General features: G+C 42.1%; 1 protein-coding gene across 6 annotated transcripts in view; it reads left to right on the top strand.

Moving 5' to 3' along the window:
* The window catches only part of lama2 (laminin, alpha 2), a 102239-nt gene that overhangs the window by 16595 nt on the left and 63569 nt on the right, over positions 1-22075 (top strand). For 5 of the 6 annotated variants that reach the window (XM_036549512.1, XM_036549511.1, XM_036549510.1 and 2 more), the window contains exons 1-5: positions 17913-17982; positions 18199-18377; positions 18505-18604; positions 18702-18862; positions 20219-20359. In XM_036549512.1, coding sequence (XP_036405405.1) covers positions 17946-17982; positions 18199-18377; positions 18505-18604; positions 18702-18862; positions 20219-20359 — 618 coding nt within the window. In that variant the 5' untranslated portion in view covers positions 17913-17945. Of the gene's footprint in view, positions 1-2740; positions 2912-5535; positions 5649-12995; positions 13239-15196; positions 15377-16723; positions 16814-17864; positions 17983-18198; positions 18378-18504; positions 18605-18701; positions 18863-20218; positions 20360-22075 lie in introns of those variants that run through there. The other variant, XM_036549514.1, reaches the window with a different exon arrangement.

The following is a 22075-nucleotide window of genomic DNA, read 5'->3' as shown; positions in this document are numbered from 1 at the left end:
ACCTCAAGCTTTGTTGTGACTGGCAGTGAAGAAGCCAGATGCAGAACTTGAACGCAAGAAGAGTTCAGGCGGAATGTGATTACTTCACCAGGAGTCCCATCTCATCTCGTTCCAGGAATATCTCAGAAATGCTGACCGCGGGAAAACGTGCCTTAAACGGCTTCTGGCTGCATAGCGAGAATGAAACAATAACTTGTTTTGTCAACTGGCTCGAGGGAGGAGTGAAGGTACAACATGGGTAGGAAGAACATCGATAGCAGCGTTATCGATCGGCAGTGGAATGCACTGTGCGAAGAGGGCAGTGGAGCGATATGTGCCACACATAGCTATTCATGCTGTAGAGTTTCATTCTGTAGCTGTAGCTTGTTATACACAGCTTGTTTTTTCATCCCTTGTCTCTAGAGTACATGAAAGAAAAAGATTGTGCGGTACGCGGCTGAAGCATGTACATCAACTATCGATTTGAGGGCTCAATTAAACTTCAGATACTTTATCTGTAGGTGTGCTGAACAGAAACCAGACAAATTTATGACTAACTTGTGCGATTAATTCTTTGTGCAGTGGACTGAATTATCTCCTCGGTCCAGCATCGTTTGGTATGCGATGGAGGTGTAGGAATCTACTGAAAAAACATCCCTCTGTACTGTCCTGCTCAGTGTTCTTTGTGCAGTTGCCCTGATGAGAATTTAAAATCTTTAGCCTTGTAACTGCTAGATAGAAATTGCTGTGCTTTTTTATGCCTGTATAAAGGGTCCTTCTGCATTAACCTTGAATATTGAAAGCTACATAGTGTCAGGAAGGATCCCTGGTGACTAGTGGCTCCATGAAGGGAGTCATTTTTTTTTTTTTTTGCATCTTTCAACTCTTGTGAAATGGTTGTTCTAATGTGGAAATCTGTCTTGATGCTTCCCCATAGTTGCTCCGCACTAATTATTCTCAAATATTTCCTGCTGCGTGTTCTTTTTTTTCATCCCAAATGAAGCCCGACGGTGTTTATTAATCAAACCTCGCTGGTGGCAGCCGAGTGATCAAAAAGCATCTCCTGAGAGCTGCGTAAGAGACACCAGAGGAAGGGGGGAAGAGCGGCGTTCGCTCACGCACTGAAACGCCTCACAGTTAAACCTGCTCGAGTTTCATCAACAGACCTGTTGTGGAGGCCGGTGCCCTCAGTATCACCACGTAGCGTCACATGCACTTGTGTTGTGGAATTTTTTTCCAGCGCCATCCATAAAACTATTTTCTGCGGCTTGACTTACTATCAGATGTTCTTCACAGCTCATTTGTCGCGGACATCTGGAGTGTTGCTTCACAGTCCATGAAGAACAGCTGGGAGCCATTTCCAAGCACTAGGCCCGGTCTTTGATTCTAGTTCTCTATTCCCACACAGCAGCAGGACTGGGGACCGAACCTCACACAGCTGCATTCTTCTGTCACGCCAGCCCAGACACACATTGTGTTTTTGCTCGCCTCCTTTGCAACTCCAACAGTTTTGATTTGTGTTCCTCTTGAAGCCACCTAAAGGAGCTTCAAAATATACCATATTGTGTAGAATTAGAAACATTTGTTTCTTTCTTTTTGTAATGCACTTTTTTTAGCTATGAAAAAACATCAGACATATTTCTTGATTAAGTCAAGATGTCTGAACTGTTTGTACCCTTGCTAGATTGGGAAATATGCAAAGTATATGTTTAACTTGTGTAGTACTTGGAAGGAAAGTTTTCACTTGTGAAGTAAAAATGTGTTCTAATTAAATATCTGTATGTGTAGAAGGTATTTGTCCACACCACAAAATAGAACAGGTTGTTTACATGTCCATGCTAAGGTCCACGCTAAAAAATCCACCTCCACTTACAGCTAGCAGTAGGTGTAGTGTGGTTGAAAATTGGTCACTCCAAATGCAGTATAGGACAAGGTCGCACTACATTTTGCTGAATAAGGCAAATTAATTGAACCAACAGACACACTGGCAGATCATGCAATCCTCCACATAAATAGTCCTCCTCTTTTCTGCATGCTAGCTGCAAGTAAATGGCAGTAGTAAAACTCATTTAACATTACAAACTACCCTTAGAACACACTGGGTGTATAATCAAAGATTGATCATTATTTACACACGCACAAACACACACACGCACGCACACACACTCATACGTTGGGTTCGGAACATATAGCTTGGTAGAAGGCTCTGGGATCACACAGTCTCTCTCAATTCCACAAACACCTGTTGAGTTGCAGCCGCTACTCAAAACGATCTGACCCTGTGACACTGCCCTTTCGCTGGGGTCACTTTCACCATGTGGGCCCTCACCATGGAAAGGCATGACGTGTCCAGCCAACATTCACGCTTTTATCCTTACTTAATGGATTTTCTCCGAAAAGCCTTGATCCATGATGAATTGTAATGCTTTAAATCATGGAATGAGGACTGCGCAATAAATTTGAAAAAAAAAAAAAAAGTTTATAAGAATGTACACAAAATCTCAGCCATTATCATGTCATAGTTATCCCAACCAAGTGAGCTTGTATAAACTGTAATCCGTTTGACAATGGTACAAATGACCATTAGACAATGGCTAGACTTCATTGATAAGAAAAACAAAAACAGAACTGATCCTGCTATCCACTAGCGCATATAATGTTTCTTTTTTTCCAGCAGAATATTTCAGGGTTTTTTTCAGTGCTATATTTCAGGGTTTTTCAATGCCATATATCATACTTTTTCAATGCTGTTCTCCCACAGGTCTTTTCCCAGCTGTGCTGAACCTGGCCTCCATGGCAGAGATCACCACAAATGCCACCTGTGGTGAGAAGGGGCCAGAGATGTACTGCAAATTGGTGGAGCACGTCCCAGGGCAGCCCGTCCGCAACCCCCAGTGCCGACTCTGCAACCTCAAAAGCGACAGACATTATGGTACGGGTCCATTCCTCAACAAGAATTTCTGCTTCAGGTCATTTCTGTCAGCATTGTGTGGGTGGGTTCAATTTCTGCCACAGAAAACACTTGCTCACAAGGTAAACAAATGTACAGGCCTAGATCAGAATGATATATAGGAATATAGTAGAGTTTTGTATAATGCACACACACACAAAGAACTGTGTGCTGTGACACATTTTCCTTTTTTCAGCTATTTTATTTATTTATTTTAACAGAAAAAGAGACCTTCTTGATTGGATCTAAGAGACTGTAATGGACTGGTAATTGGGCCTCTGATGTAAGATTTCACGCACACGGTGTAGAGATTGGGCTTGTCGTGGAGTAAAGGAAACCGAGGCTGATGGGAACGAGGCCGAGAGGAATGTTGTTCAGTAATTACACAAGTCCCTCTGACAGGCCAGTGCAATTTTCCCCAAGAAATTTTAATCAGATTGAAAGGGGACTGTAGCCTGTTTTAAAATGCTATGACAGGTAGTGAGGACCTCCATTTGAAAAATAAAAAATGTCTTTCAGGGATTTCTTCTTGCAATGAAGGATGTATTTTTCTTTTAGCCAGTTATCATCTTTATTATACTTTTTTTTTGCTTTTTCCCCCTTCATCCCCCTTATGGATCAGAATCTCTATGCTAGGCTCATCTCACTGTGACAACCTCAGCACTTGCATAGGATCACTAAGGCAAGACAAATGCAATCTTCCAATACTCACACACAGCCAGCAGCTATATTTTGCTCTACAAGCAGAACAAAACATAGTGGAGTGGACACTCATTGGAGGATAGGCATTACTTCACTGGCATCATCCGAGCAACTTGCAGGGGTCTGACAAGTTAGAGGGGTGATGGGACGCTCACACCCTGGCCGACGTACCCACCCCATCCCCAGTGTAATGAAGCCAATTTGTTCCGCCACTGTGGTCATTATTGGCAAGTAAAATGGCTTGGATTGGAGTCTGGTTCAGCTTGCTCTCAAAGTGAATTGCTTAACCAAAGTGAAAGTTTTAACTGGGGAGCCCCCATACATTCACTTTGTACATTACATATGAGTAGATACTTTAATTCAGGGAAACTTATTTGATCTTTTACAAATCCATTTATTGAATTAATAAAATGAAGACGTGCAGATGAATTCCTGAACTGAACTGCTGTACACCACTTCTGTATGACCTTTTATTACTCATCGTCAGACCTCATAGCATAAATATGTGTAGTTATATTATTTATAGTGCTCAGCAATGTTACAGTGTATAGGAAAGCTTTGTCGTTTTTTTTCATTATCAAAGTATTATTCTGCTCCATCCCCTTTTCAGAGAGATATACTGTGGTGGTTATCCCTTTAAGAGCAGGCAGAAGTGTACCATTAGTGAGCTGAGCCACAAGACTTACTAAAACATCTGTGCTTTCACCTGTTGCTAGTCATCAAGCGGTAACAGTTACAAATGTCTTGGCATTTATTCTGGCAGACTTTATAGAGACAAATGAATTAATCATACTAGTTGTTTCATCAATCTCCATTAAAGGGAAACTGTGGTGTTGTGCATGCCCTTCAGTATGCACATGCTTGAATTATGGTGATTAACATAACTTCTAATTTCCTTCTAGAGAAAGCAGAGCAGTTATTTTAAATATATCTTGACAGGAAAATCATTTGGGGATACTTGGAAAGAAATAGTTTTTTTTCTCAGAAATTTGAGGAAAAAGTCCAACACAGTGAATAATTGAGAGGTCAAATTTAATCTTCATGTAATTAATAAATAAATGAGCATAAGTGAGAAGACTGATTCCTGTAGCATAATACATTTTGCATTTTGACATCAAATAACAGCCTGCACATGTCATTATTATAAGGATCCACATCAGGTATTTCCTACTTGTTATGAGGTACTACTACCTTCTTGAGTAAAAGCAGAATCATCAAAGACCTGAAAATAAGCAAGCAGAGGACATTTTATATCTACCAGCTAGCTCATACCTTGCCTGGCCAACCACTGAAACCTGGTCATGCAGCTCTTCTAATATTGTTGACTCCTTATGGTTTTTTTTTTTTTTTGCTTGTGTTGTACTTGTGCCTCACTTGTAAGTTGCTTTGGATAAAAGCGTCTGCCAAATGACTAAATGTAAATAAATGTAAATGTTATTGGGCTTCAACAGGCCATTAGGCTCCACTCTGAAAACTCTGCTGCGCTGTCTCGTAGGCAGCAGTCTGGGCATCTGGTTTGGGAACTGGACAATTTGAGCCCCAGGTGGGGCACTGATGCTATATCATTGCACAAAAATTTATCCTGCACTGCCTCAGTCAATCTCCAGCTGTGTGACGGGGTAATATATAAAAATAGCATCTATGTGCATCACCCTGAGAAAGCTGTCGGCTAAATAAATAACTGGCATGAAGTTCAAAGGAGAAGGATGATTAGAAAATTGCTGCTGTTGAATTGTCCTGTTTCAGATTATGGTTATGGCAATGGGTAGTGTCTTAAAGAACTTATGATTATGATAATTATAATGGCTTATAATTACTTACATACATTTTTCATCTTTGCTCACCCACTTGAATTTTAGTACTTGTCTTGTGTAAATAACAAACAATTCCCCATTTATTGACAGAGCGACACCCCATCGAATATGCCATTGATGGCACCAACAGATGGTGGCAGAGCCCAAGCATCAAGAATGGAATGGAGTACCATTACGTCACCATCACACTGGATCTGAGGCAGGTGAGGGCCTCACACACACACACACACAGTCCTGACAAACACGAGCACTTTGGGCAGCGAGCCAAGCCTTGCAGCATAGCCCAGTGGAGGAGTGGTGCAGGAGTTGAGACATAGGGTTCTCCCACACAGGCATGTTTTGGATCCATCTGAATGCCACTTTAATCAGACTTTGTCTGCAAAAACGTTGTTTAAACAGATGGACTCTTGCATGGACAAGAATTAGCTCAGGGCAATCCACAAGCCAAAGTCTATCATGGTTAGAGTTAAAGGAAGGGGTTAGGGTTAGGGGTTACGGGACAGGGTTAGAGTTGGGGTTTAGGTTAAGGTCAAGGGTTAGAGTTTGAAGTTGAGTATGGGTCTGCTCTCCCTGCTTCTTGTTTGCATTCTGTCTGGTTATGCTGATAAACCAACAGCTATTCTCAATTTTATACTATTTCTGTCATGCCTTTGTTTTAAATTCACCCATATTCAAGTTATTTATCTGGCTGCTACTCTTTCTTACTCCTGTTCATGTAATTTTCTCCAGACTACAGCTAAGGCAGGTAATACAGGCACAGCATTTCCAGTAATGCTAGACTGCAGAGATGAATCCTACTGGAACGGTACTTTCATTTATGCCCACAAAGCAGAATTGGAATTGGCTCTCCAGTATAAGTACTGTGGGAAGTAATTTCCTCGTCCTGTACCCTTCAAGCTTGTGTGATCTGGTGGGGTCTGTGGTGGTGAAATCCAGCATTCTGCAATGAATGTTCTGCTGCTGGTCAGACAACACTCATATGGGCATAATTAAAATAAGGATATGCTTAGATCTGTCAGGGGTGGGAGAGAGTTTAACGCTGTCTGCGAGAGAGGAAATGGAAAAGGAAGGATCTGGCAGTGGAATGTGGTGTGTGTGTGTGTTGAGAGAGAGAGAGAGAGAGAGAGAGAGAGAGAGAAAGTGTGTGTGGCTTGGCTTTCCTCTGGGGCACAGATATCATCACAATGATTGCTACTTCCTGTAGATATCTATGGCATATGTCTCATATTTAATGTTGTTAACTACAACCTGGGTATTTATTAAATGCAATATGGGAATTTATTAAATATAACATATTTGTCCACCTCTAACTTTGTGTGTAAGGGTCACTGTTCTCACTGCTACTGCTTCATTAACGTAAATCGGTCATAGACCAAAGGTTATGAGGCAAGGGTCACGTCTATTAACTGCAGTGCCATGTATTGTGACGTAATTACTTTAATGAATGGAATGCATAGAAAAGCAATGTTTGCAGTTTTCATGGGCAATTTGATGATTGAATTTTGTGATAAAATATCTGTAGGAATATGTCCTTGCTCTGCCCCTAGCTGTAGTTCAGACAATACAGTCACTTTGAATGCACAAATAGTTTGAAAGCCATTGTACCTGCCCATGTTTGAGTGATGTCTCTGCACTAGCAAAGTTAAGTATTTTAGTCATTTCTGCTCCTTGCCAAAGTGATAACATCACCCCAATCAATGAACTTTGGATATGTGGCACATTGTTACTTTCACAATGAGCATGTGACACTTTTCAGGAAACAACTGCAACAACAACAACACAAAATGTACTGACACATTGATACAACACACAAGATAATACTACTTAATGGACCTAGATTTATTTGTCAAAGAGAGATTAATAGTGTAGTTCCATTCAGGTTTTGGGTGTGTGTGTTATGGTTTTGTCACTGCACTGTAAAATGGAATCCTATTTGTGCTTAGCGCAGCCGTATTTTCGCCCCTTAGCCGCTCCTGGAGGCAAATGAATCTGTGCCGTCAGCGCTCCCAGTGATGTGTGCAAAGCTTTTCTTCCAGGGCATCAGCACGCTCATTTTCCCCTCATTATTCAGGGGCCCCAGCAAACCAAAGGGGGCGTTCTCCGTCCGCCGTCACTCTCTCGTGGTGAACTGCAAGTCATTATGGCCTGCCGGCTCCGCTGCGTTTGTCCGGTTACGCCACATGGCTCAGCTAGTCATTAGCCTAGCCCTTCATGGAGGCTGGCACCGACTGCGTTCATGCGTTAGTGATTCCGAGGGCTGTGGAGATCCAATCACGCACTCCATGCTGCCACGGCTCTACCAGTCACACGTAACCACCTTGCTGCAAGTCATGCCATTCTGACGAGCTGACCCACCGCAGGGAACATTCATTCCCCGAGAGGAGCGTGCTGGATGCTTTCTTCCCAGCTGAAGTTTCACCCAAAGACTTTGTAACAAGAATGCTGTAATGTTGCACTTTTGCCACTATAACTTTCTTCTGTCGAAAAAGTAGTGTTTTCTGATGTTTGAAGTATTTGACACTAGGTGCACATGGTATGATTTGATTTGGATGGCATTTGGTCTAAAATCAATTCAACAAACCATTCATTCATTCAAACCATTTCAACAGAAGCAAACCTGTATTTAAATATGCCTATGAAACAGGTGACCCAACTTGCCAGGTTGAAGTGTTGATGCTACAAATTGGGGGCACATCAATATTACATACATATAGGTACTGTACAGTCTCTTCTTTGCTCTAGTCTGAGTGTTCTGTCTTGTGGGCCTGTGGCGTTCTTGAGATTCCCATGGGAGAAGTGCTTCTTGGTTCACGAGGAGCTTGACTCCCACTCTCACAGGATGTGGTGAGTAAATTGATTTGTTAATGGCAGCACCGCTCCAGTGTAAAGAAGCTACCACTGTCATTATGCCCACAAAGCTGCTGTGGGATTGAAGGCAAACTCCTCCAGACCTCTGCTGATGTGAGGCTGGGTCACATTTCACAGCTTGTATTGTGTGTGTGTGTGTGTGTGTGTGTGTGTGTGTGTGTGTGTGCGTGCGCACATGTGCATGCGCACACGTGTGTATACGGTAGGAAGAGGCTGGGCTGCTTGGTTAAATTAGAATTTATAAGACTCTGTATGACTTATTTTATGCATGACAAGGAACACATGCTATTCATAGACCCTGAGCGGTATGTGCTTGCATGACTGTTTGAGAGTAGGCTGAGAGAATAGAGCAGATATTCTCCTGAGAATAGACATGATGAAAGCATATGACAGAAACTTCAGACAATTTAGTCAATCCCTAGGGGCGTATTCTTGACAAACCCTACAGGCATTCCAAGCTTGCAGGTCTAGGGTGAGGGCACTGCTGTAGAGGTCCAGTGGCAGTGTGATACTGTGTAGTGTAAAACTAAAAATGTACCTTGCACACGTTTTTAATCTTCAGCATCATGCAGTGTGCTGATTTTTATTAAACCAAGGATGGTTCCATAATATTCAACTCAATTTTAGCCTTAAGGAACAAGTACAATGCATAGTTTTGTTCAGATCCTTTTCATTGCATTTGCAATTTATTCTTGTAATTTCAAAGCCTATCTCTGTGATCGCCACCGAAAACTGAGACATGGCAGGAAATGGGAGTGTGAGAGGGAGAGATAGAGGTATGGTTGTTCTGCCTCTGCCAGCCTTTGTCCTGAATGCTGGGCACAAGTAGTCTCAGGCATAGATTATAAGGCAAGCACACTGACTATCATGCTGGAGTGCTCATTCATCCAGATATGTTACTTCTGTACACAGGCTAATGCTTCAATCAACTACTTTTGGGAAGCAGCAACCCCCCCTCCTCCTTCCCACTTCCTTCAAATGAAGGAAACAAAGAGCATTTGTAGCATGTCCCTCGCTACCTGAGTGAAATCCTACTCGGTTTCAGGAGAGGGGATGAATGTGGGCTCAAGAGCTTTCTTTCTATTGTAAATGCTGAAATGCAATACCTTTATCTGCAGGAGATGAAAGGAACCTGCTCTGACTCATTTTTGAAGTCGATTGTGGAGTGTAGTTTTTGCCTCGGTCATGGTGAGAAATACATAAACTTGAAAAAGTCGGCGACAAAAGGGTCCAGGCTCTTTTTTCGTTAAAAAAAAAAAGGTTGCCCTGAAGCTCCTTTATAGAGAATATTTGACAGGCACCGCGATTGAGATACTGCTCTTTAGTCAAATAGAGATAAGGCTGAGGAGGGCACAGTAAATGGAACTGTCGCTATTCAGGTTACCTAAAGGAGCAGGCAGATCTGCCCTTAGGTGCTCTGTGCAGAACATGAGAAAGGATGGGACCTTGGGAAAATGGGCTTGCTTTTATTCCTTTAGTTTATCAGAGAGAGTCCTGCAACGCACAGCACACAGGACTCCTCTTACAAATATACACTCCAAGCAGTTTAACCCAATCATAATCAAGGCTAATCTTTCATAATGCTTTCCCAGGAGTCAGCTTCCTCTTCAAAACCAGCACACATGGCAGACAATAGATTCCTCTAACATGCAGCATACACTGCAGTTTTTCTCGATAGCTCTGATATGCATTTTTGAGGATTGTAAAAAAGTCCAAACCCACATTTGACGAATATTGTCATAAAACAATAAATGCAAAACATGTATCAGAATAATAACATCTTATCAATTGAAAATGGTGAAAAGGCTGTGAAAGTAATCTTTAAAAAACCCAATATAACCCAATATTGTGATGACACAAACTTGCACGGCACTTTACAAAGGCAAAGAGCAATCATGCATGTCTACCATTCCTGTTGTACTTACAAGCTTAGTCTACATTTGCTTATTCTTATTCTACTGACATATTGTCACCATAATGCCTTTACCGTTTCCTCATTAATTTTGAAGGGGATGCAACATTGTTTCATAGCGATGTTGTGTCGTGTCCTGCGCAGCAGTGAATTTACCACCACACCTCCATTGTGGTCTTTGCACCCAGAGCACAAAATACAGAACAGCATATGCAAATGACTTTATAGCAGCTCTGCTGTAAGTAGGTTTTCAGCAACAACTGACATACTTCACATACACTGCAGCTGTAGTTGTCAGTTCTCAGCACAGAATACTCTGGTAATTGAAGCAACACTTGACCTCCTACAATAAATTGGGTTGTGCAACCTTTTCAGCTGCTGAGAAGTGCAAGCCCCCGTTTATTACATGGTGAATTATTGTTGCTTTAATTTTGTCTGAGACCATGATATGTTCTGGAAGATGACCAGCAACCTTTTCTGGCCGCTTCATGTTGTTACATGCCGTTGCTGTTTCCATACAACCTTTTATGTGGCAATGCAATTATTATCAGCTTTGTTGCCCTGTATTCTCACATGGAGAAGGCCATTGAAGAGAATGAGCACTAGTTTGTTAGGACATGATGTTGCAGTGAAATAATGTGACAGAATAGCAGTCAGAATTTAAAATGTCTTATGGAAGACAGTGGTTTTTAAACAATTAAGAATTTTTCTTTTTGTAGCTTGCCTTGCAGAAATATTCAGATGGTATGGCAATATTTGCAAAGTGAGTGTTTTATGTAATTCAAATCTTGAATGCTCAAACTGAACAGTTTTATGGGTGAAATAACTTAAATTTTGTCAAAAACTGCAAAGCAAAAATCAAAAACTGAAATGTATTGATTGCATAAGTATTCACCCCCTCCTGAATCAATACTTGATGGCTGGAAACACCTTTTGCAGCAATTACAACTGTGAGTCAGGACCAAGTTTTCACATTGGGATGGTGCAATTTTCACCTATTCTTCTTGTAAAAAATTGTTCAAGTTCTGTCAACTGGTTCAGAGATCGTTGATGGACAACAATTTTCAAGTCTTGCACCATATTTCCTATTGGAATCAAGGCAGAAATCTGACTATGCCAATCAAGGACAGTCACTTTCTTGTCGCTAAGCCTCTCCGGTGTGCCTTTGACCTTGTGCTTTGGGTGATTGTCATGCTGAATGGTGAATTTCCCTCCCAGCTGTAGGTCTTTAGCAGGGTGAAGGAGGTTTTCATCTAGGATATGTCTTTGTTCTATCCATTTTCCCCACAACCCAGGCAAGCTTCCCACTCCCCGCTGATGAGAGGCAAATTCGTGTTTATACCAGAAAGTCCCAATTTGGTCTCACCTGACCACAGACTCTATTGTCACATGTTTGCAGTGTGATTTGTTTCAAAATCTATGGGTGATTTTAGATTTTTTTATTGTCAGTAATGGCTTCCTTCTTGCCATACGGGCCAGCCTGTGGAGTGACTAATGGATGTTTTCTTCCATCTCCTAGTGAACTCTGTAGCTCTTTCAATGCTGGCCTCACGGTGGCATTCCTAACCACTCTCCTCCTTTCCTGAACGCTTGGATTTCATGGCTAGTCTCATTTAGGCAGTGTCTCAGGCGTATGATACACCTTCTACCTCTTAGTGATAGACTAGACTGCACTCAAAAGGATATTCAGTCACTTTACATTTTTATGGCCTTCTAATCATCTTTTCCTTTCTAAAGCTTTATCCACGCATTGTTTTATAAGTGGTCATGATTGAATATTTGCTTGAAGATCACACCTGACTGAGAGACCTTACATGGGCAAGGTTATTCTGAAATTATGTCAACCAGTACTATAGAACTGGTGTAACTGAACTAATATAGGATTTCCATAGCAAAGGGAATGAATATACTTATGCAAAACTGAGCAAGGGGGTGAATACTTTTACAAGGCACTCTAAGTATAGGAAATGTGTCAGAAGGAGAGAAATTTATGTCTCAGTTTGGGTTTTTTTGAGTTGAGAATTTTGTGCTTTGTCACAGTCTTTTCAAAAAATGTATTGAAAAAGACATACTGGGCTCCCAAGTGGCTAAGACAGTAAAAATGCTTTTTTTTCAAGCACCGGCTGAGCCCTACAGCCTGGCTTCAAAACTGGCCACATCATTTGCAAACATTGGACAGGAGCCTACATCAGCAGAACAAATTGCTGCTGGTAACAGGGGCAGGTAGGCAGGTTGGTTAGGGTTCCCTCATCACTCCACTCTCCATACCCTGGGGTTTTCATGGGCACCTACGAGTTACTGAGATAGCATGGAGAAGATGTGCCTACCCTCCGACAGCATTTGCCTTCAGGTGCACAGTAGGGCTTTTAGTGTGAAAAATAGTTGTAGGAGGCGTGTGTGTGTATTGGAGGAATGGACGTGTCTTGCCTTGTGGTCCTACATGGATTCTGCAGTTGTTGTTGAGTTAAAATGCATAAATGGTAAATACTAAAGATGGGTGAAAAAAGCATAAAATAAATAAAGAAAGAAAGAATGTTTTAGAGAAATTGATCACATAGAAATTCATACATAGGCATCATCTTCACTATTTATATTTGTCTAAGAAACAAATTTCAAGCATCTAAGCGTAAGTCTTTAGATCAAAATGTCTCTGAATGTATGTTTCTCATGTTCTTAATCAGGTGTGTCATACTGTAAGTAACCACAGAAGCATGTCCGCAATGCATGCCTTTACAGTGTCAGGTTTGACTGTACAAACCGTTCTCCACAGGTGTTCCAGATCGCCTATGTTATCCTGAAGGCAGCTAATTCTCCTCGGCCTGGTAACTGGGTGCTGGAGCGCTCTTTGGACGGGATCACCTTCACCCCCTGGCAGTACTACGCCATCACAGACACGGAGTGCATCACCCGCTTCAACATCACCCCGAGGACTGGCCCACCGTCCTACATCGCAGACGATGAGGTCATCTGTACCTCTTTCTACTCCAAGATTCACCCTCTGGAAAACGGAGAGGTGAGGGGGGCGGAGCCACTTTACCTCCAGAGGGGTTCCAGAATCGAAGAGCCTGTCATGCGCTGTGTACTGCTCTGAGTACTGTGTCTGTGTGCTGGGAGCGTAAATCTATCTCTGACTGTGTCTGTCTACTGAGACTGTGACCTTATCCTTGACTGTGTCTGTCCACTAAGACTGTGTCTCTACCCCTGACTGTGTCTGTCCACTAAGTCTGTACTTCTGATGGTGACTATACTATGTCTGCGTGAAGAAATAGGACAATAGCATATTTTTATAGTTTTTGTTATTATTTTTTTATGATTCTTCCTCTTAACCTTTCACTGGCGTTTTCATAAGGCTACAATTATGTTTTACTGTCAAGAAAATGATACATCTCTGAAGATTTAAAATTACATTCCCTGTCTTGGCCCCCTATGACATGCACAAGTATACTTTACAGCCATAACTTTTTCGGAAGCTTCAATTCACCATTCAGGCGCCTGCAAGTTTCTTGGATGACGTCAGTGTAGCAGGGCCTATTTTTCACAGGGTGGCTTGTAGTGTGAAAAATTGCCGTTGGCTGTTCGCGAGTATATCAGAGGATTGCTTTCGTCTCTTTCCAGCGCTGTGCAACTGTGAGAAGTGAGCAGTGAGAGGAGCCTAAAGTAGGGTTGGTAATTACAAACATGGTTGCGTAAAAAATAATAAATGGTAAAATGCCTCACATAAAATAGCTTGAGACACTTACATTACCCTGTTCACACATGCAAACACTCACACACAGGTGCATTCATGTATGTATAAATGTATGTGTGTGTGTGTGTGTGTGTGTGTGTATGTGTATATACTGTATATATATTCATCGTCACACATGCAGAGACACATTGGCACACACACGCACGCACACACGAAGGAACACAGATACACACGTGCACTCTCATGCCCGCATGTGCTGACACGCTCATAAACCCTATCAGGAATGGTCTAAGCCTCCTTCATAGGCCATGTGTTGAAATGACTTGATTTAATTGACAATTAGGCGAGATTAGAACGGTGGCGGCGAGCGGTCTTTCTCATTAACGGCGGAGTTCGGCTGCAGATGAGGCAGATCTCCCACACGGTTCACAGCCCTGGCTCTCCGCTCTGTTCCACAGCATCTCAATCCCACACGCGGCAAAAACACAGCCGCCTGTCTGTCAGCGGCTCCGTGCCGGTGACAGAAACCTTTCACTATGATCGTTCAGAAACAGTAATGAGTGGGAGGCATGTGTCAAAACACGGCAAACGGCTGATTGAAATGCTGCTCAATTATCTCCTCAAACCGAGCTAAGCAAACTATACGTTAAGTAATTAAAGTCACACTCCAGTGGTTTTTTTCCCCAATAATACAGGCATAAACAAGACAGTCTATAGAGATTTTATCACCAAATTTGCATGGTAAAGGCAAAAAGATAAATACAATTCTGACAACCTTAGAGAGCTGAGGAAAAGTTCCTGCGGGGAAGTGACACAGTGAAGTCATCTTGTTATTTATTAATATAGGTATTCATTAAAATCCATCAACACTTCGTAATGCAGTTACAAAGCACTGTGCTCTGTCAATGCGGAATCTTTAGATAAGATCAAATTATTTAAAGAAATAGTTATAGTATGTGTAATGTTTGTACATCTTTAGACATACAGAAAATATGCTAAAACTACATTCCAGTCTATACATGGATGCTACAAATTTTTTATGGTGCTGGTTGCTTGCTTCCTTTAAGTTCCAGTCCTCTTAAATAAAAAAGTTGGCATGTGCTTTAAATCTTTACACATAATATAATTCAGAACTGCGCACATGATTCAATGTGGATCTGTGCACATGATGGTGGCTAGATAGATAAGGCATCTGTCTGCTGTTAGCCTCTTATGCAGCTGCTGTAGTTAGGCGGTTTGCTCTTGTCATGTAACGTGTATGTTGGGATTGGGGTGGGTCACAGATTCACACCTCGCTGATCAACGGCAGGCCCAGTGCCGATGACCCCTCCCCCACTCTGCTGAACTTCACCTCCGCCCGCTACATCCGCCTGCAATTCCAGCGAATCAGGACCTTGAACGCTGACCTCATGACCCTGGCGTTCAACGACCCCCAGGATTTGGACCCCATTGTGACCAGGCGGGTGAGTCTTGTACCTCTGATTGTCATGACAACGGAGAACTGGCTTGTTGCAGCATCACCAGGGCATCTTGGACTTTGTTCCAAGTCGCATACTAGCATACTGCCATGTTGCATAGCACACTCTACTAAATCTTCTAGTAAGTATCAATACGTAAGCACATACACAGTATGCATCAACTGTGAATGTCCTTCCGCATCATAAATATATCTTCAACAACATAGTGTAACCTAGGTTACTCTAACCAGGCTGTCTAGCTAACTACATACAGTACTGTATATCTGTACTTTTGCTCGTGTACAAAATACTGCAACTGCCAAATTAACTTACATGACGGTGCATCAAATGATCATATACATAATACCTAAAGCCAACCAAAAACACTGTGCTTTTTTTTGCTACCTAGCTGCTTAAATTTGTATATGGACTGTTTAATTTTTTGCCATTTTTGCTATTTTGCACTCTGATGATAAGCTCCACCCCTTTTATTTTGCAATGAATCCTGGGATTAAAAATGCAAAGAACTTTCTGGATAGTGTGTAGGCAATGTGCTCTTTTTTCAGTGATTATAGTGTGATATCCGGGTACTTCAAAATATATTACGCTGTCCATACTGCCATGCTTGAACATTCTTGACAGGCACACATACTTGCTAAGCATACTGTGTGATATGCAGCATTCTCACCCTCCATGCACCAACACAACATCACAGTACAGCAGTGAATACTGCATATCAAACAGACCGGTGAATGCAGCATTGATTGTGTTTTGCTAAGATGGCAGATGGGTCCTAATTGAAAATGAAAATTAAGATATCTGTTCATTTCTAAGAAACACCCACTTTATCATCTGTGGACTCTGGCCTAAGTGATTAATCAGTGACTAGGCTCTTGCACTCTTGGTAATTCAAAAAGAGATTGCTGAGATTTTTTCTCTTTTTTTTGCATGAGATATTTCTCATTGCTGTACAAAGTGCTGTTTGGTAGATTTGTGCAAAAGGGACCTTTGATTCTACAGCTGCAGATTAAAATGCTCTTGTTGTCTAGATCTTGTTATGATTAACGCTGAATACCAATGAGCTTCTCTGGAATTGACTTGAATATGATGAAAATGATTTTTTACAGATGTAGATGCAATTTTCCACAGAAGCTTAGAGCAGCAATAATATAATATTTTAGTTTATTTTAAATTCTAATATTTTATTATTTTGAACAATTTGAAGGTGTTTTTCTGATCTTCCGTGTAATCACATTTATTTCTTATCGATGTGTTAGTTTCACCATCTCTAACTTATGTTTCCAATATGATGATGAAAGCAAATGACAGACATTTTTCTTTGTGTATTTACAGTATTACTATTCAATAAAGGACATATCAGTTGGTGGGATGTGCATCTGCTATGGACATGCAAAAGCTTGTCCCCTGAGCAACGAGACAAAGGTTTGTGAAAGCATTTCAACTATGGTAACAACCTTGAAAAACATCACTGCAAATTGAAAGCCTATAAAAAGAGTCTATGCAAGATAAGTGTCAAGTTTTCAGACATATGAGAGTAGCTCTTTAATTCATGCAATGCATGTTTTATTAATAAAATTGAAAAAAAATCATGCAAATGGATTCTCAGTTGTTTTTTCCACACTGTGTATACTCTGTTTATGAGAATTATTGATGGAGAAAATGAGTAGAAAAACTTTGATGGCATCATTCCTATACTAAAACTGTTTGAATGTCCCCAGGCAATCCATTTATAACATTATCTTGAAATTAATCGTAGTATGTCATACCATACCCAGTTTAGTGCAATGGTACATAAGAAATGAGGATGAAAACAGAATCTGAGTACAATGAATCTTGTGTCTTATATCAATTATCCTAGTACTTAAATAATAAACATTTTTTTTTCTAAAAATACATAAAATTACATAAAGTGTAAAAAGTTATGCAATTTACCTGCCTATACAGTTTTTTCCTGCCTCCTTGACTCTCACCATAGTCTTCTGAAACTGAACAGGTGCAACGACAAATTGGGCAATCCGTGGTCTACACTGTCTAAGATTCTTAAAGACAGGGAGAACATCATTACAGGGGCAAAATGAGCACATGCTGGCAAGACAGCTATGACTGAAATGACACCAGTCACCCCGGACAGGTCTCTAATCAAGCAGTGACTGCATCATGGCATTGTAGCTTACACCGCTCCAGCCATTTGCACAGTGGCATTTCATGTATAATTCTGCTTTTAAGAATCAATTTAACGGTCCATAATCATTCTTATAAGCAGATTTCAATGTGTTTGGTTTGTTTTATGATTGCATTGTGTTAAGATTTAAAGGCCATCATCCTGCACACTTGCGCACAAATGATGGAACATGTGCATTTTTGACAGTAGTGCTTTCATGTCTTACATTTGCCTCAAGGGAAGCAAACCTAACTCTGTTGTGCCTCTGGAGATGGTGACCTTTAACCCTTTGTCACTTGATTCCTGTGCCAGAAATTCAGCTGCGAATGTGAGCACAACACGTGCGGAGAGAGCTGCGATCGCTGTTGCCCTGGTTACAACCAGAAGCCGTGGATGGCTGGGACTTTCCTCACACGGCATGTCTGCGAAAGTAAGCCAGCATTATCAGTACGGCCAACGGGAAACGCTGTGATGTTATTAGTGTTTCCAGATGGTTTGCTCTTGCATTACATAAAAAGTGTTTTCTTTTCTTTAGCCTTGTTTGTTTTCAGAGGAGAAGTTCCTTAGTTAAACTATCCATATTAATTAGTGTGTGTTAGATAGCGTGGGCCCTCCCGGCTTATGGAGGTCTTTGCCTTGCTTTCAGAGTGTAACTGTCATGGCAAGTCGGACGAGTGCTATTACAACCAAACGATCGCAGAGCAGAAACTGAGTTTGAACATGAAGGGGGAGTACGAGGGGGGCGGCGTGTGCCTCAGGTGCTCCCGAAACACTGCGGGGGTGAACTGCCAGTCCTGCATTGATGGATACTTCAGGCCCAGCGGGGTACGTCCCGGTCTCCAGCGCTCCCAGTAATGGTGACGGATTTGTGCGATACGATGGCAGTGACTCACCCGGCTGTAATGGGTCTTGTTTACACAGACGTATCGCAGATGTTGCCTCTGCATTTCAGGTGCGCCCGGAGGAGCCTGACCCCTGCCGGCCCTGCACGTGCGACCTCCGAGGCGCCCTGCACAGAGCCTGCATCCCCGACGAGTCCCAGGCGCGAGGAGGTGCGGACCCTTAGTGTTCCCGCCCGCAGCCCTCAGAGCTCCCCAGGTGCAGGAAACCCTGTCTCACGCCTTCTTCCTCTGTGCGGCCACCTTGCAGATCTAAGCGCCGGCTCCTGCCGCTGCAAGCCGGGCTACGCGGGCGAGAGGTGCGACAGGTGCGCGTTCGGGTACCGCGGGTTTCCACATTGCGTCCGCTGTAACTGCAGTCTGGAGGGCAGTCTGAACAAGGACCCGTGCGTGCAGCCCTGCACCTGTAAGGTACGCACCCTGCACCCTGCGCCAACACACTGCGGTCCCCATCAGCACACCAACCCCATAACTCCACATCATTCAAGTGAAGACACAGTGCTCAGGTGTATGTAAACCACTCGGGTATAGACTTGCTTAAAAGCCCACAGGGTAGTAAAACAGTGTTTCTCAACCCTACTCCTGGAGGCACACTGTCCTGCATATCTTCTACCTATCCTTGCTGCTTGATTAAATCAGGTGTGCTCAGCTAATCAAAAGTGCCACTGGTAAGTTCAGTCAAGTAGGTAGAGCAAGGATGGATAAAAGATATGCAGGACAGTGTGCCTCCAGGAGTAGGACAAATCTAGTTATGATTATTATTATTACTATTACTATTATTGGCATCAACAAGCTTGTATGTTTTTCAGCACAGTGGTTACTGTCATAGCACATGATTTAATTTTGTTTATTTGGTAAGCAATTATGCAGTATGCAGTGATTATACTGCTAACAGGGTTAAACTTTGCCAGCTCTCTCTAATTGTTCATATGCGCATAAATCAGGCCCTGTATTTCTCTGCAGACTGAAACACCAGCTGACTCATGTTTCACTAAAACTCGGGCAGAGAATCATTTTCAAACACATTGTTAAAATAACTGAAGTGTAGCTTTTTTATCCATTGCTTAAACGACTAATGATTGTAAGAATGTATTAGCTGAAACAAAGAAAAATATGCTTTATGTTTCTACTTAAGATGATTGCTTGGGTGTTCTAGCTTCACGTGATGAAATCTCAATGGAGCTCAACCAAAGGCAGCTTCTGCTCAAGGTGGCCACTGTAGTTAACATAAGATTTAGATAGTAATTGCCCCTATAATTTACTGTCAGTAAATAATACTTGCTGAGCGCACTCCAGAACATCAGTAAAATGCTGTAGTTGAAGGAGCCTGACATAGGAGGGTAATATTTTTATTACGTGGATGCATGTGAACCTGGACCCAACACTGTGGAGAGCCTGGAAGTGTCAGGAAGGGGCTCAGTAAGGAAAACACTGCATTCCAGTTTGGAAGCACATTTTCCCATGAAGAACTGGAATGCATAACAGATTCAACATGAAGCTTTCTTTCAGGTAGCTGGTGCAGCTGTGCAGATCAAACAGGGCTTTCTGTAAATGCATTCTTTTATGGAGAGTCAGAGCAGTGGGTAGTCAGGATCACCATGTATACGTTTTGTTACGACCTATTTTTCTCTGGTCTTTGAGTGCTCTTTTGACTTAATCATTTGGGATGTTTTTTGGACTGACCCCGTATCCTCTCTTCTGTCTCTGTCCTCTTCTTTGTCCTCTCCTCTCTCCTCTCTCCTCTCCATCCCTCACCTCCCCTTGCAGGAGAATGTCCAAGGAGACAACTGTGACCGCTGCAAGCTGGGCTTCTACAATCTCCGTGGTGACAATCTCCGTGGTTGCGAGAAGTGCTACTGCTCGGGTGTGGGAAGCGAGTGCTCAGAGTCCCGCTGGACTTACAGTAATGTAAGAGACGCGCTGAGTCTGACCACCTCTCATTAGTGCCTCCCGCACTCTACGCAGTTTAACTCCTTCACTTGGGAAAATGGAAACAGCGCGTTCATTAAAATCCGGCGCTGCTCTCTCTAATGGTCCTGTCAGACTTGGAGGAGCTCCGCGGAGGCTGATTTATTCTCTGTCACATGGAGACAAGTGGTTGGATGAGGCTGGGAAAGGTCAAAGGTTAATAGTCTGCAGGGGTAGGTGTTGGTAAACACAGAGGGGTGGGGTAAGGAGAGCGGGGGATGAGTGGCACTGGATTATGGGAACACTGAGACACTGTGTCTGACAGGCAGCTTGGCGTCTGTCTCTGTAATTACCCTGACCTTGAGTTCTCCCCTTCAAATCACCATTTGCTTTAATCACTGCTGCTCTCAGTGTAATTGTGTGTGTATGTGTGTGTGTGTGTGTGTGTGTGTGTGTGTGCGCATGCATTTCCGTTTGTGGCTGTGTGTCCCTGTGTGTCCGTAACTGTGTCTCTGACTGTATCTGTGTTTTGTTTCACTTACATTTCACGCAAAGTACTTCAAAGTAATTTCACTTAAAGTGTACCACAGAGCATGGTTATAACACTTGAGAGAAGTTTATAGATTACTTCTCTAAGCCAGTACAGAGTTTTCAGGAGCACAGACATCCATCACTATGGGGACACAGACCTGAGAATGGCACACACCTACTCAGGTATAAATATAAGTGCATCAGGCAGTTTAAATATGGCAGTGATAACCACAGCATAAAAAATAAAGCAATGTCTGCCTTTTTATGGATCAGGGCAAACAAAAGCAGTTTCTTCAGAATTTCCAGTTTTTTCATACCTACATTAAATTATTTTTCAGTTACTTAGCAGATGCTCCTACCCATAGCAACAATTTTTATGTGTATCCATGTTACCTATTATCCATTTTTACAGCTGGACTTTACTGAGTCAGTGTAGGGTAAGTACCTTGCCCCGGGGGTACAACAGCACGGGCCCACCTGGGAATCGAAATGACATCCATCGGGTTACAAGCTCTGCTCACTACCCCTACACCATTCCGTTGCCGACTACACCACACTCCAGCATGCTGTGGCAGTATGGATCACATTGTGGATTTAATCACAACAAGTGGGATACAAACCTCACTCATTTCATTATATCAATATTAATGTGGCAATTATTTCAGTTTGAATTTATCTACGTGAATATATAGGTACATAGTGACACACAATATCGCCTGGAGGTTGGAATCATGACATACAATTTATTGTTAAGTTACAAAGGAAACCTTACTGCTGTAAACACTTCCCATTGAGCTAGTAGATGTTCAATAAATAAATGTAAGGTCTTTAAAGATATCCCAAAATTTAGGGTGGTGATTAATTGCAAAAGATTAAAAGATTAATTAAAAAAAATGAATAATCGTGTTGGACGTTTTGTCACTGACTGAAAGTCAGTGAGTAGACATCCCAAACACACCACCAACATGCTGTTGCTGCTCTGTAAAAAAGGAAAACCTTTACACGCCTGAGAAAGTCATTATTCAGTGTTTTAAAGAAATGTAGTTTACTGAAAAACCTAAAGACCTTCTACACACCTCTGAATGTGGCACTTCAGAAACGAGTGAAACTTCTGAACTTCTGCGCATTAAGGCTCTCTAAAAGAAAGTCATGCTCTGAGAAAGTTCAGAAGACCAAAACATCAAG

This window comes from Megalops cyprinoides, chromosome 17 (genome assembly GCF_013368585.1).
Source record: "Megalops cyprinoides isolate fMegCyp1 chromosome 17, fMegCyp1.pri, whole genome shotgun sequence".
In the NCBI taxonomy this organism is placed as follows: Eukaryota; Metazoa; Chordata; class Actinopteri; order Elopiformes; family Megalopidae; genus Megalops; species Megalops cyprinoides.
This window is presented reverse-complemented; position numbering and strand designations above follow the sequence as displayed.